Raw genomic sequence first — 16,187 nt, 5'->3', positions numbered from 1 at the left:
TAAAGTGTTTGTCTTTAATACTGAAGGCTTCAGCTTTACCAGGATTTTTAATGTTCATCACATCTGGACTTACCGAGCCTTTCTACAGTTCCTCACAGCTGGAATCAGTCTCTGTTTTCCTGCGTCTGATGTGTTGTATTTATCTGTGTCCAACTCATCCAGAACCTCCTCTGACATCTGCAGCATGTAGGCCAGAGCTGAGCACTGGATCTCAGAGAGTTCCTTCTCTGATCTGTTCTCTGACTTCAGGAACTCTTGGATCTCCTGATGGACTGAGTGGTCGTTCATCTCCGTCAGACAGTGGAAGATGTTGATGCTTCTGTCAGGAGAGATCTCATCACTGTTCATCTCCTTCAGGTTGTTGATGGCTCTCTGGATGATTTCTGGCCTGTTGTCTCTCTGACCCAGCAGACCTGCTAAGAGTCTCTGGTTGGACCTCAGAGAGAGGCCATGAAGGAAGCGGACAAACAGGTCCAGGTGACCATTCTTACTTTTGAGGGATTTCTCCATGGCTCTCTCCAGGAAGTCCTCCAGGGTTGAGGGACTCTGTCCTCCCAGGAAGTCCTTCAGGACCTCTGTGTTCCTGTTGGTGTAACAGTGGAACATGTAGACTGCAGCCAGAAACTCCTGAACGCTCAGATGAACAAAGCAGTAGACTGTTTTCTGGAAGATCACACTCTCTCTTCTGAAGATCTCTGTACAAACTCCTGAGTACACCGAGGCCTCTGTGACATTAAGACCACACCGCTCCAGGTCTTCTTGGTAGAACATGATGTTTCCTGTCTCCAGATGTTCAAACGCCAGCCTCCCCAGCTTCAGAAGAACTTCCCTGTCAGCCTCCGTCAGCTCCTGTGGACTCGTCTCACGTCCCTCATCGTACTTCTGCTTCTTCCTCTTTGTCTGGACCAGCAGGAAGTGTGAGTACATGTCAGTCAGGGTCTTGGGCAGCTCTCCTCTCTGGCCTGTAGTCAACATGTGCTCCAGAACTGTAGCAGTGATCCAGCAGAAGACTGGGATCAGACACATGATGTGGAGGCTCCTGGAGGTCTTGATGTGTGAGATGACTCTGCTGGACACATCTTCATCACTGAACCTCTTCCTGAAGTACTCCTCCTTCTGGGCGTCAGTGAAGCCTCGTACTTCTGTTACCCTGTCAACACGTGAAGGAGGGATCCGATTGGCTGCTGCAGGTCGGGAAGTTATCCAGACGAGAGCCGAGGGAAGCAGCTTCCCCTCGATGAGGTTTGTCAGCAGCGCGCTGACTGATGACTCCTGTGTGACATCAGACACGACCTCATGGTTCTTGAAATCCAGTGAAAGTCTGCTTTCATCCAGGCCGTCAAAGATGAACAGAAGTTTACAGACAGCGAGCTTCTCTGCTGTCACCTTCTGTAATGTTGGATGGAAAACATGGAGCAGCCTGAGAAGACTGTACTGCTCATCTCTGATCAGGTTCAGCTCCCTGAACGAGAGCACAACCAGCAGACTGACATCTTGGTTTTCGGAGCCCTCTGCCCAGTCCAGAGTGAACTTCAGCACTGAGAAGGTTTTTCCAACGCCAGCGACGCCGTTGGTCAGAACCACTCTGATGGGTCTCTGTTGGTCAGGTGAGGCTTTAAAGATGTCGCAGCACCTGATTGGAGTTTCACTGAAGGTCTTCTTCTTGGAAACTGTCTCCAGCTGCCTCACCTCATGTTGAGTATTAACCTCTTCACTCTGTCCCTCTGTGATGTAGAGCTCAGTGTAGATCTTGTTGAGGAGGGTTCCACTTCCTGTTTCATCACTTCCTGTTTCATCACTTCCTTCAGTCACACGTTCACATCTCCTCCTCAGACTGATCTTATGTTCACGGAAAACCTCCTGCAGACCAACATTCACTGAAAAAAGAGACAAAAGTGGGAGACAAAAAATACAATGTGACAATCAGCAGTCAATGGTCTTTTCATTACAAGTTAAAAACATCAGTATAAGAACATGTTTGTTGTTTTCTTTGTCTTTCTCTCCACCTTAACGTCGTGGAGAGGTTTGTGTGTCCCTGTGATCCTCGGAGCTCTGTTGTCGGGGGCATTAGCCCCTGGCAGGGTCTCGCAAAGCTAATTAGCCCCAGAGGAGGAGCCGGACTGACAGTGATTCAAAGAGCCTTTATGAATCAGCCACAAAGGTGCTGCAGCACCTGAACCAGGAAAGAGACATCAGGGCACCTTTCTGGAGCTCAACCTGGGAGTGGAGGTCGCTGGTGAATATCTGGTGTCTGGCCTTTGACTACATGGAGACGCCACCCTGTGGGCTGACTACCAGCAGGGACGGGCATTGGGGTCGGGTGTGTGCCAGTCTCATGCAAAAGAAGGCAGGTGTGCTGATTCCTGGCATCCCAGACTGGTCCTCAGGACAGGGAGTGTCTCCTCTCATGGGGGAAGGAACAGGTGCTGGTGCCGGAGGTGGGGCGGTACCAACTAGATTTAGTTGGGCTCACCTCTATGCACAGCACTGTTTCTTGAACTCAACTCCTTTGCTTGAGGGACAACATCTAAGGTTGGCCCCTGTAAATGACCACCACCTGCACCTCAGCCCGTCCACTACACTCTGCTGCTGCTGACTGCTTGTTATTCCCTCACTACAAGGGAGGACCAGCTACTGCTCAACTAGATCCAGACTGTCTGATGTCCTGGATCCACAATAGTGACACAAACTCCCCAGTGACATCAGAACAGAAGAAACTCGACACAACTTCAGACTGAAAACTCTCCTGTTAGACTGAAAACTCTCCTGTTCAGACTGAAAACTCTCCTGTTCAGACTGAAAACTCTCCCGTTCAGACTGAAAACTCTCCCGTTCAGACTGAAAACTCTCCCGTTCAGACTGAAAACTCTCCCGTTCAGACTGAAAACTCTCCCGTTCAGACTGAAAACTCTCCCGTTCAGACTGAAACTCTCCCGTTCAGACTGAAAACTCTCCTGTTCAGACTGAAACTCTCCTGTTCAGACTGAAACTCTCCTGTTCAGACGGCACCTTGGTCCATAAAAACAATCTCTCTCTTGATCTCTTATTGCTTCTAGTTGTAGCTCTTGAATCATTTTAGCATAATTGATGAATGTGATCTACTCATGTTGTATCCACATGGTTCAGTCAGTTATTTTCAGTCTCTTTGGATAAAAACGTCAGCTAAATGAACGTATTGTAATGAAGCAGGTTACATTTTAAGCTGTTTAATGTGCTGACACTGAGCAGCTAATTAGCATCTGCTGCAGCCTGAAAATAGATGTTAGCAGTGCACTTTTCCTCACTGGATGTTTGTTCGGTGGCTTGTTCAACAAGTGGATCTGCAGGACGAGGTGTGTGTTTGTAAGTTAGAGGAGGAGGAGATGTTAGCAGGAAAGCTAATGTGGACTGTTGTTTAAAGTGCTGTTTTGTCTCAAGCTGCTGTCTGACACTTCTCCATCTCCATCTCTGCATACAGAGAACAAGCAGCTCTCTGATTGGTTAATGTGTGACATAACAAATGTATTAAAACAACAAGTAGTGTGTTCAGACGTGAAGACATCAGCAGACAGATATATAGTCTTACTTTCTCCACACTGGGGACAGGAGGAGAGTCCTGCTGAAGCAGACTGGTCCCAGTATGATGTGATGCACTGTCTGCAGAACCAGTGTCCACAGCTGGTAGAGACTGGATCCTTCAGGACGTCCTGACAGGAAACACAGCAGGACGGCTGCTCCTCCACAGAAACATGCCTCCTCTTCTTCTCTCTGTGAAGACATTTCTTTAGGACTGAAACCATTTGTTGATTGTTTCTAAAAATATCAAGATTTGGTCGACACTGTTGAAGCTCAGATCAGCTGACAGAGGACAGTAAAACTGTCTTTACTTTTCTGATGAATTCAGCTTCAGTCTGGAATAAAAATGGCTGCTTGTGTTATTTCAACTCTTCTGTTTAGTCAGTTTGAACCTGGAGTTAAAAGTGTTCTCAATAACTGAGGTCGACCACGATGACGTGACTTTAACTATGACATGACTTTAACTATGAGATTACTTTTTTAAAATAAAGTCTAATTACAAATTCATAGAGGGAGCAAACTCCTCCTGTCCATAAATAAGAAGTTTAACAATTTCTATTTGTCCTCTTTGATCAGATTACAGCTTTTTACGTGACTGACAGCACTAAGAGGACGATGGGACGAATGATCTCTCTGTCATGAGTCCCAAAAGGTTTGTTAAAGTTAGTTAGCAAATACATTGTTGTTGAAATATACAAACACAACATGAACAAAACACGTTAGTGAGAGGGAACTGAAAAAGTCACATAAATGAGTTAGTATCAGGTGTCTTACTTTGAGTCTGATGGTCCAGGTTCATTACTGAAGAGTATAGGAAGACCTTTGGACCGGTCACTCTTCATAGACAGACAGCTGGATACTGGAGACTCTGCTCTCTGTCTGTTGGACTGAACTCTGCAAACACCAACATGTTTGTATTGATATCTCATGAATCCTTCTAAAAAGTCTAATTACAAATTCATAGAGGGTCCATAAATAAGAAGTTTAACAATTTCTATTTGTCCTCTTAGATCAGATTACAGCTTTTTAGGAGACTGACAGCTGCCACAGATAGTAAGAGGAACATGAGCCGTGAAAAGTCTGTTAGATTTAGGTAGAAAATACATTTTACATGAATTTTGAATATAAAAATACAAAATCAACAAAACAAAGCACGGCAGTGAGAGAGGGAACAGAACAAAGTCACATAAATGAGTTAGTATCAGGTGTCTTACTCTGAGTCTGATGGTCCAGGTTCATTACTGAAGTTTAGAGGAGGACCTTTGGACCGGTCACTCTTCATAGACAGACAGCTGGATACTGGAGACTCTGCTCTGTCCTCCTCCTCCTTCACACAAACACTCATCTTCTGCTCTGAAGTCAGTCTGAGAGGTGAAACAGTAGCTGTGAGCTCAGGACACAAGAATCAGGAAACAAGTTTGTTCAAGAGTCGCACAAGACCGAGAGAGCAGGAAGTAACACACACTCTCTCTCCCCTTCACACACACATTATACAGTATAATAAAAGCAGCCAGAAGTCCACCTGGTCACTTTTCTTCACACCTGTGCTTGTTTTCTTGGGTTACTGTAGGTTTAAAGAGGATTATTCAGCCAATCAGGACTTTGTGTCCACAGATGAATCAAAGTGTTGAGTTCACTCCAACATTTCTTTCCTCCACAGTCCACAGGGAGAAAACTGACTCACAGTAAGTAAAGTCACAGTAAATAATCACAATGTGTTGTTAACACTCACCCTGCCTCAGACTCCAGCTGCTCTCCTTCTGCTCTTCGTCTGAAAATGGAGTCTGACTGAACACTTTCACTTCCAGGGTTCCTCCCTGTTTTCATGTACCTGTCATTTGCTCCTCCCCTCTCCTTAATAGGAAGTCAGGTGAGTTTATCTGTGTGTGTGTGTGTGTGTGTGTGTGTGTGTGTGTGTGTGTGTGTGTGTGTGTGTGTGATAGCAGCCACACCCTCGTTATCTTGAATCAGCAGCTCTCTGAAGGAAAAACAACACACCTCAGTTAGAAATCACCCTCTGTCACAAACTCTGGAAATCCACAGAGGAAATTCAACAAATAGGCTTTTTTTACAGCAACATGTAGATATAAATGTACAGACAATACATACAGATGTGTTACTACCATACAACATCTGGGCCTGTGGCTGACTGACATTTTAATATTAATCAATGACCCAAACAGGTAAAACTCCTGCGTTCCTGAGTGAAAACAAAGAGGGTTTCTTTTATAAGAGCTGAAATCTAAAAGGTCAAAGACTAACTAAACCACCACAGCCACACAAACACTATCAACATGAAATAATAAACTCTATATTGATTAACTTATATTACACGTGTTGCAACTGCAGGGAAAGTGATTCTCCCTCTGGTGGTACATTTGAGTAGTAACTGTCAGTTACATCAGCAGCCCAGTCTGCGTCACTGTGCTCGTAGCCCAAGTTTCTTCACTCATCTTACTAAAGTGACTTCTCTAGCTTATACACCAACTTTCCGTCTGTGCTAGAGTCCACTTCATATCCTCTGGTTGCTCCATGAACATCTCATAGTCTATTGGGGCGTTCTGACATCCATCTGATGCTAAATCAGGTTTTCCTGTGCTGCTTTTTGCATTAACACTCTGACACTCGTCAGGTCAGCAGTAGGAGAAAATGTCTCATCGTAGTCCAGGCCACTTTGTGACTCTACCCTTTAGCCACACTGATAGACAACATGTTTACTGATGTCACAGACAACAATGCAATAAGTGGATTACTGATCAGTGATGTCAGTGAGCAGCTACCAGTGTTTACAGTGTGTGACAGTGACGACAAGAAGGAAAAGCAGGACATTAAACTGGAGCACAGACGAGTCAGGACAGAGGAGTCAATGAACGCTTTAAAACATGAATTACTAAACCAAACCTGGGAAATATTATAGAAAGAAGAAAACCTTGACAAAGCACATGAAGAGTATTCACATTGTTGTCTGATAAAAACTGTCCAATAAAAGAAATCAATAAAAAACAGACATATTCAGACAGTCATGCAGTGGCGGCTGGTGAAAAATATTCTAGGCTGGGCTGTGTGTGCCAGAAGCTTTCGGTGACTGTCCCAATGAACCAAAAGACACCATTGTTTTAGGGATAAACAGTAATTATTTAATGGCCCTTTAGAAATCAACAGTTTGACAGATAATGACAATGATATGAGATGTATATTAGTGAATACTCTTAATACAAAATTAAAGTTCTTGAGAGACATTTACAGGTGGATGATGATAAAGTTCACTATACACAGAAAAACTGGTACAGGAACATAAAATGTACCAACTGAAGTGTGTGCAAACACTGATTTGTGTGTGCGTGTGTGTGTGTGTGTGTGTGTGTGTGTGTGTGTGTGTGTGTGTGTGTGTGTGTGTGTGTGTGTGTGTGTGTGTGTGTGTGTGCCGACCTTGGTGATGTGGGATGTTGCTGCTGCATCATCAGGTTCAGCTGATGAGGTAACAGTGTAGTAGTGGACTCTCCCGTAAACGTGTTGAACCTCGCGCTGCCGCCACCTGTGGCTCCTCTCATCACGGCAGCTCCGTCACAGACCTGGGCGATTAGTTTCCCCCGTTGTCCCTGAGGAAGAGTAGTTTTCTGTCGGAGGATGCTGTCTCATCGTGGCCTCGCAATGCCAGCTCACAAGCTCCACACAATTTCACACAATCAGTGATCTTGGATAAAATATGTGTGTTCATGTCCACCTCTTCATTGTGTTTTCTCACCGCAGTCCTGTGTCCTTCATCCAGCTAGCAGCTATGCTAGTCCCGCCTAGCACGGCTAGCTTGACAGCGTTGTTCATGTGAACCTTCGAGCATTCATGTTTTTTAATCGGCTCCGACAAAAGTTTTAGGTCTCTACCTCCTGTTACAGTCCATGTAGTATCTGTCCCCGGCATTTTAAGAAGTAAACACGGGAAGCAGAATACTGCATTTGCAAAGCTACATCCAGTTAGCCGAGCCTTCCTGTCGCACCGATTCAGAGAGAGGCTCCTCTGGGACACTTTACCTTTCTCATGCGTCTGCTGTGTTAAACTCAGACCGGGCTTCTCAGGTCCAAGTTCTTTAACACCAAGTTTCCCCCTAAAGTTCTCCTTTCGAAAGGGTTCAGCAAGAGACACTTTACAGAGTCTGTGGGCAGCTGAAGCCCTGTGTGCTCTTGTTCTTGTCGACTTGACGCCGCCATCTCGATTTCAGACGCTTGTTTCTGGTTGCTAGGATACTTAACGGCAGCGTCCCAAGCTTATCGAATGTGACGACGCTAATTGGCTGAATGACCCGTTGCTATGTGTGTTTTTGTCCCAGCAACAGTCTGCCATTGGCTGAGCCGCTGCAGCGCTACATGGAGTCTAACTGGTCCAATAACGTATTTATTTACATGTAGAAAATATTCTGAGCTGATCCAATAAATATAACGGACTGTAAGAAATACATCTGAACTCTTTGATGTTTGTTCTGTAATAAATACATGTTTTGAGCGGTCGGCTCGTTGTGACGTCACTGGCGAGTAGACGTCCCTGTTGTTCAGAGATTCAGCTGTTTTGTTTTATGATGTTTGTTTTGTTATTAGTCTGAGTGAATCTCACTTTTCTCTTGTGTTGGAGCATTTTTGTGTTGACTTCCTGTGTGTGTGTGTTTCCTGCCTCACGTTCAGATGGTGTAGTTCCCTGGTTGACCAGCAGGTGGCGCTGTGTGGCTGCAGTGATCAGAGCTCATTCACTGTCTGTGCAGATCAGTAGATGTCTGTCTGAAGCATGGATCTATAATAAGACCATATATAAGCATATATATGTAAAAGTATTCAACACAAGGGCCATAGACACAACATACAAACCTCTGAACATAATATTTCACACAACTGTGTCCCAGTCGAGCCCTGAACACACCGGAGCAGCAAACAGCAGCAACAGGAGGCAACAGTCACTGCAGCTGCGGCCTCAAATGCTCAGATCAGGAAATCACACAGCCAGTTACCAACACTGGTCTGATGCTGAGTCAGCAGGGCTCCTGTTGTTGGAGCATCATAGATGAAGAGCCCGGATCTGTGCTTCAACCACCACATTAATTAAATGTGTAACAGCCAACAGAGGGGGAATCGCGCACTGACCACAGACTCTTCACCACAAAACAATACGTCTGTTGCTGTGATTGAGTGCGAAGGCATCAATGATGTTGTCGCAGTCAAGGCTCCTGTTCTCTCCGTGTTTGCAGCCAGAAGTGCCAGATTACTGGTCCCAGTGTCTCCACTGCTGTTCCTCAGGTGGGTTTTTACACGGCCCAGGCAAGAAAACCTGCGTCCACAGCTCAGTGATGTGACAGGAAGTGTCAGGGCTGTGCACATTAACGTGTACAGGTCTTTATGTGGCCGCATTAAGGACAGGAGCTCCTGTGCTGTGGCTGGATGTCCCTGCTCCTCCTCCCTTTGCAGAAGCACCTGGTGGAGCTCTGCTGACAGGTGTTCATCACTGACACCATAGTGTCGGGCCGTGGGCAGCAGAAGCTGTTTGTCCAGAAACGATGTGTGTTTCGGGCTGAGAGTTGGCACCTCTCAGTGCGTCATGTGTCTCTGCTGAGAAGCGCCGATTCATTTCTCCTGCCAACCTGTCGACACCTGGACAGAAAGAGTGCGTGTTCATGTCCTCGCTGCTCTGTCTGTGTTCTCTCTATCGGGGCCTCCGCAATGAAACCCTGCAGGTGTCCGGTTCTCTGGGTCTTCTGGGCCTTTTCTCCCGTGAAGTCTGTGTCGGGCCTGTGTTTGCGCACAGAGTCTCTGCTTGTTGTCGGATTTCTTTCCACTTGGTGTCTGTGCGCTTTTCTGCGAGAGCATGAAGTCGCTACAGACTGGGCCAAAGCATCTGCCGCAACGAGGTCAACATTGGATCCGACAGGAGCTTTGTTGCTCTGAATAAATATCCGGGAAAAACCTTGTGTAGCGTCTCAAACCCCTCTGACATCATGTCCACAGCCCACTGACACTGGATCCAGCCTGTGTGCATGGCAGTGTATGTAGATGTCCTGCGGCACCTCCTGTCTGAGTTGTTCCTGCACCATTGTTACATCCTGACGTCACAGATGCTCCGTCGTAGCATTGAGCGACACAGCGATGTGTATCAACATCACACTGACTGAGTGTGTGTTTGCTGCTGGCTGGCAGAGAGTCTGCATCCAACACATCTGCAGCAGTGAAATGCAAAAGCTCCTCCTGCACTTCCCCGGACTCTGGCTGCAAATACCGCACACAACAGAAACCTGCTCCTTTCCACTTGTGTCTTTACTCTCATCCACCAAAACAGGAAGCACTCGGCATCTCTCCCCTCATCACTCATCTTCTTTCTCATCAGTTCTGCCGTTACAGCAAATATCTCATGTGTTAAACAACATGAAAAACACCGTTCAAACACGACATTAAAGTATAAATATGAAGAAATCACAGACATTTGTACAGTTTTATTCACTAGTGCCAGTTGTAACTCAGTACATTTATTCAAACGCTGCTCAGAGTTCACATGAAGGTAAAATCAATCACACAGGTCCAGTTCATGTACACGACCGCACCGGACCCAACAATGACAAGTGACACATCATCCTGCACACTGAGGCGCATCGTCGTATCGTCACTGTGCTGATAATACTTCTGTTGTTGGACTTCAGCAGGGTCTTTAAACAGGGCTTGTGTTGGAGTATTTAGTTTGCATTGAGATGTTGGCTCTATTACTCAAGTCAAAGAAGTCAGTGCTTCTTCCACCACTGCTGACTCTCAACATTTTAATGTGTTTTGGTTTCTGGATGATAAATCTGACAGAAACCAGAGTTCATTCAGTTTCTGTCCGTGTGATATATTTAGGACGTTTACAGGCAGAAATGTAAAGTGCTGGTCTGATGTCTGTCCGTCTGTTTGCCTTGAAAGGATGAAAATGAGTGAATAGATTATAAATACATGTAATAAATATGTTGGTTTTCATGTTGTCAGAGTTTTGTAAGAAGAAAGAAGCAGAGATGAGGCCAAATCACTTTGAAATGGAAACCCAGAGGAACCAAACAACAGAGAGGGTGAAGACCAACACAGCGCTGCAGGAAATGGCCTGAAAGAGTCGGGAGGGTCTGAGACGATGACCCTTCATCATCATCACAACAGGGACCAAAGCCTTTACCACACAAAAACACACTTTAACTGGCCGGAGACGTGAAGATGTTACAGATCTTAGAAACACATCCTAGAAGATTTAATGTGGTCCAGAAATGAGCTAATGGTGAAGAACATCTTCTAGTTCACCATCAGCTCAAATCTTCCATCTGATCCTCTGAGTTAGTCCCTTAAAATACTCACAAGTGATCAGCGGCTGTAAAAACACACTGGGTCCAAAAAGTATTGTGTGAATCTAAATTATTCTGTAAATATAAATTATTCTGTATAATCAGTCCTGAGAATTCACTAATGTTCCAGTTAATTATGGAGTGATTGTAACAGGTTTCTGATTTTTATAATGATTTGAAATCTGTCAACAGCAGCTGGAACTGAGAGGATTAAATGAAAAGAAGATGGAAATATAAGAATCGCTTGATTACACTTGTTTCGTCTTTTAAATACAATAATATATTTATTTGGATGGTGACAGTCGAGAGAGAAAGAGGAGCCCACATGCTGCACAGGGTCAAGGCAGGAACCGAACCAGCAGCAGTTCCCTGGACCGCCGTCCCATTCCTGCCAGTACCACCATCACTCCCACCTCCATGTGCAGAACATGTGCGGTCCAGTTTATAGTACAAGGTGCAATATATTGTCATGTGTTGATTTTGAAGTAATCCCAATGTAATTAGATTACTTTGCTGTAATCCAGTTGATCGTGTCACTGTAGAAGATCACGGTCATGTAATGTGCACTGAGTAATTGACTGCATTTGTTATTTGTGTGTGTGATATTTTGAAGCGTCTCAGCACTGAGAGACACTTCGAGCTTCAAGTCAAACATATAATGTGTTTACAGAAAGTCTGACCTGTGCTTTGAGTTTGTCCCACCTTAGTCTTCATGACTCACTGTGGCAGCTGTTTAATCAACATTACAGGTTTGTAACAACAGGAAACACTAAGTGATATTTAAACTGACGACTGGTTGTAGTTTTTGTGTTTGTAGCAGTTGTAGTAGAAATACTTAAATGTGAATGTTTGGCATCTGTAACAGGTGTCAGGTATCAAACCAAAACTCTGCTGTCGACACTATGAAGTAAAACAGCCTCCTTATTGGTTCAGATAACCGTTTTTGGCGCCACCCTCAGGCCAAACTGAACAACTGCAGTCATAAACAAGGTGCTCAAATCATCCAGAGGAGTAAAATGTGAAATACTTTGAAGAAGACCAACATCAGAAACTTGAGCTGAACAGCAGCAAAAAGGAAGAGGCAGTAAATGTGGCTAATGGTCTTTGAGTTTGGTTTATTAAAGGGGCACTCTGTGCACTGCTCACACACACTGAGGGACACTTTAATCACACATCAGGTCTTAACGAATGAATTATTCGAGCTGGAAATCTTTACTGATGTACATTGTACGACGTGACAACGGTCAGTGGAAACCAGAAGCATCAACTCATCGAGGGCTGGATCCAAAATCAAAGTCAAACATTCAAATCACAGTCTGACCCAACTTGAGTGAGTTTCATCGCAGCAACTCGTAGTGTGACTCCGTAGTGTGTATGGACCCCACAAGCCTGTACGGTGCTGGGCTGTGAGCACTGGTCCCTCTAGAGGACGTCGGGCCCTCATGGAGTCAGGAACCTGCACACCAGGAGCTGCTGGAGGTCATTTTGTGGGGCTCTGGCAGTGCTCCTCAGGTTCCTCCTCCAACAGAGGAGCAGCTACCGGTCCTGCTGCTGTTACATATTTTTACATGTGTGTATATACTGTACACTATTCAACCAGTTATCAGGCTGATTATCTGATCCAACATTCAACAGAATCAGTGTTTTATTCATCTGACTGCAGATAAAATAAATATATTTAAAATGCTCCTTCAGCTCTGATGGTATAAAGTCAGTATAAAGTAGCAGGAAATGGAAATACTCAGGTACAAGTACCTCAGAAGTAACAGTCCTGCATTCAGAAAGTTACTTCAGTAAAAGTACAAACAGAAAAACCATCAGGAGTAAATGTTCTCATGCAGGATGGTAACTTTCACAGTATTATGATTATAATCATGATGTTATGAGAACTTAAAGTACTTTTAATTCATGGAGCCTGTTTTTCTGATGGTACGTCCATAAAGTCTGACTCTGAATGCAGGACTTTGACTTTTAATTGAATATGTTTACATTATATTTCTTCTTTTACTTTAAAGGATTTGAATAATTCCTCCACAGTCGAGTTAATGTAGGAAAAACTTAACATCACCACTAAATTCACTTCCTTGTCTTTTAGTTGTGGATATCTCAGGAACATGAACAAATACATTTTCTACATAGAAAGATCTTTTTAGAGGGACAAATAAACATTGTAACTGTGGTGTGAAGCTTTATAAATGAAAGAAAAACACTTTATTTATTGATCAGTTTTACACTGAAACATTGTACAAACTTCCAAACACATGATGCTGATATTCAGCCGACAGACGCTGGATGAGGCTGATAAACAGCTTCATCACATCAGTGCAGATTAAAACATCTGGACCAAAGAAAGTCATTATTGCTGTTGTGTCTGAGCGTGTAAGACAAAGACACTGTGAGTTCAAGTTCTCACTTTCAATAACCGCGTGTCTTTTTCAGCTAAAATCTTGTCTGGGGCACCAAAGTGGTCAGAACCGGCACCGTCAGTGAGACTTAGTGTCCCAGTTTGAGAAAAGGTGAGGACCCAAACACAGAAACACAAGGGAGGCAGGAGGATGAGGAACAAAAGCAAGCGTCATTAAACCAAAGCTGAACAATCCAAAAACCAGAGAAACCCAAAAAACAAGAAGAGGAAATTCCAAAAATACAAAGTAGAAACTAAGAAAAAGCAAAAGTACAACTCAGGAAAAACAGGAGGAATAAAGCAGAGAAATAACAGCGGGAACAAAAAGCAGGAAACACACCACGGGGAGAAACGGGGAGACGCTGGAGGAAACAGGCTCAGGTGAAACACGGGAGGAAACGGACCATCTGACAAAGACCAGAGGAGCACAAAGACTACACACACACACTAACGAGGGGAGGAGCTGCAGGTGGAGGGAGGCGGGGAAAGGACAGGTGAGGGGAAGGAACGGAAAAACACCTGAAGGAGGGAAACCAGAACACTGGAGAACGGGCCGAAGACAACACAAGAGCAGAAAACACCTATAAAACACACATAATGACACAGAAACCACAGGACCGAGACACTTGGTATAAGAAAGGCAGGAAAAAAGAACAATACACAGAAATATGATCCAGCAGTGATGAGAAAGATCCTTAAAGTGCAGACTTCAGCACTCTGACATCAACCTCCAAGATTCAGGATGAAGTGAAGATGAACAACAGTTGTGTCATTCAACAGTGAGCAGGTGAGACACAAAGAGAAACAGAGAGCCACAGACTTTACACTCGTTCACACTAGTTTAACCTGTGCTCACTTTAAATGACTGTAGATTTACACAACCGATCAACAATATTGGATTTTGGCCTTTTAGGCGACGCTGATATATGCACATATTTTCCCACCTGACTGCAGAGAACATCAAGTCTCTGTTAACGAGTAATTAACTCATTATTGTGTCTGCTCCTGACGTGACGGCTGCTTGGCAGATGCAGCAGAGCAGTCCAGAGACACTGATGACACTCTGTCACATCCAGAGGAAACAGGGACGATGCTGGACTGGACAGTGGAGCTGATCTCAGAGCAGTTCACACTGCAGCACTGACATCGTCTCCACGTGTTGTGATTGGTCCGTCAGTCGCTGCTGGATGAAGCTCTCCTCTCCGCCCAGTCAGAGCCTCTCCACCCACCAGCTGATGGTGCTGCTTCAACCTCTCTGGATCATCAGGACACAGCTGATCCTCTCAACACCTCCACCTTTCTCACCACTCACTCTGACAGAGATCACAACGATTCCCAGCTGATGAGAGAAGCAGAGAGACAGCAGAAGTGATACATGAGTGTCTACAGAGACTCCCTCCATCAGCTGTCAGTCAGTGATATAAAGACCAGCAGGACTTCAGTCCTGTTCAGACCACAAGTGGAGCGGCTGTGTAGCGTAGCCAGCTTCCTTTCAGCTCATGTTAACGTGTTGGAGTGAAGCTCACAGACCTGCAGACACATCAAGTGTGTTTACTCTGCAGGTTTCACTCAAGCACACAGTGAAATAAACTGCTCAGAGTCCCTGAACGCATCATCACTGCAGAAACACTTTGATGATGATTCACTGCTGTTAAAAACCAGAGTCTCAGTCACACCTGAACATTTCATCTGCTTTAAATATTACAAACATGTAAATATGGAGTCTGTTGTAAAAACATCTGGATAAAACTAAAGACAGACGGACAGATAAATATTTGATGTTAAAGCTCCGACATGTTCACACAGAGACTGAACAGTCAACACCAGCTGTGGTTACTGGACTTCAGCAGAGGTTCTGGTCTGTGAGGAGACCACATGGTTACTAAATGTAACCGCGGTTCTCTGAAATAAGAGTCAGTGATGTGCAGGCTTCAGTCAGAGCGATCTGTACGGTGGCCCTGAAGGTCAAAACACAACCACACTTCAGATTATGGAAAAGGTGGGACGGCGTTCTTGTTTGTTATTGGACAGAACCAGAGTCTCTGGTGACAGTTTGATGTTTTGTGGGATGTTGTTGTGTTTTGACCTTCAGGGCCACCGTAGACCTGAGAGCTGTGACAAAGATGGACTGATCAGTTGTTCAGTGTTGAAATGAGAGAACAGAGATTTGATGCTACAACAGTCTGATGGATGAGGACACTGTCTCTACACATCCTGTGATGCTGTCAGCTGTGATCCAGCTTTACTTCCTGTACACATGAACACAACAACAACAGTCGTCTTCACTTCAACTCAAACACACGATCACAACAATCTTCTGGCTCCTCTGATTGGCTGACTGTTCCCCCTCTATCTCTTTCTGTCCAATCCTGAAGCCTGTCACCGTTCTCCTCTCACAGCTTCACTGAGGAAAGCAGGAAATGCTGGATCTTTACTCTGATACTGACTGTGTTTATTACAATACTGCTGAAACCAGCATGGACTGACTCCAACTCTCTACTGACCTCAGAGTCTCCAGTCGACAGTTTGGACTCTCCACAAGTTCAGACAGCAGCTTCACGTCTGAATCCTGCAGGTAGTTGTCACTCAGCTCCAGCTCTCTCAGATGGGAGGGGTTGGACTTCAGAGCTGAGGCCAGAGAAGCACAGCTGATCTCTGACAAACTGCAGCTCCACAATCTGAATAAAGAATAAATGATGAAACTTCACAATTTAAATATTCAGTCAGTATAAACTTCACAAAGCTTCATTAAAATGTTGTAAAAAGACGATTCTGAATATATTTGTTACTGTCTGATAGTTAAAATAGAGATTATTTAACTTTTCATTGTAGTATGTATTTTTCTCATCACTTTAAAAAACATTTAAAAAAACATGATTTGTAATCTGAGATGAA

At 44.6% G+C, this 16,187-nt stretch overlaps 1 protein-coding gene and 1 long non-coding RNA gene across 2 annotated transcripts in view; both read right to left on the bottom strand.

The window, feature by feature from the left end:
• LOC141001035 (uncharacterized) overlaps positions 1-4,443 on the bottom strand; it is a 35,622-nt gene extending 31,179 nt beyond the window's left edge. The window contains 4 exon segments of the mRNA XM_073471966.1: positions 119-127; positions 130-1,877; positions 3,566-3,747; positions 4,330-4,443. Coding sequence (XP_073328067.1) covers positions 119-127; positions 130-1,877; positions 3,566-3,747; positions 4,330-4,397 — 2,007 coding nt within the window. The 5' untranslated portion in view covers positions 4,398-4,443.
• An 8,520-nt stretch (positions 4,444-12,963) lies between these two features.
• On the bottom strand, positions 12,964-15,972 carry LOC140992194 (uncharacterized). Its single transcript, XR_012178011.1, has 2 exons — positions 15,797-15,972; positions 12,964-14,631 (listed from the first exon to the last, which is right to left on the bottom strand). It is a non-coding gene; the product is annotated as an uncharacterized lncRNA (long non-coding RNA).
• Between the last annotated feature and the right edge of the window lie 215 nt (positions 15,973-16,187).

Source organism: Pagrus major, chromosome 1 (assembly GCF_040436345.1).
Source record: "Pagrus major chromosome 1, Pma_NU_1.0".
Classification (NCBI taxonomy): domain Eukaryota; kingdom Metazoa; phylum Chordata; class Actinopteri; order Spariformes; family Sparidae; genus Pagrus; species Pagrus major.
This window is presented reverse-complemented; position numbering and strand designations above follow the sequence as displayed.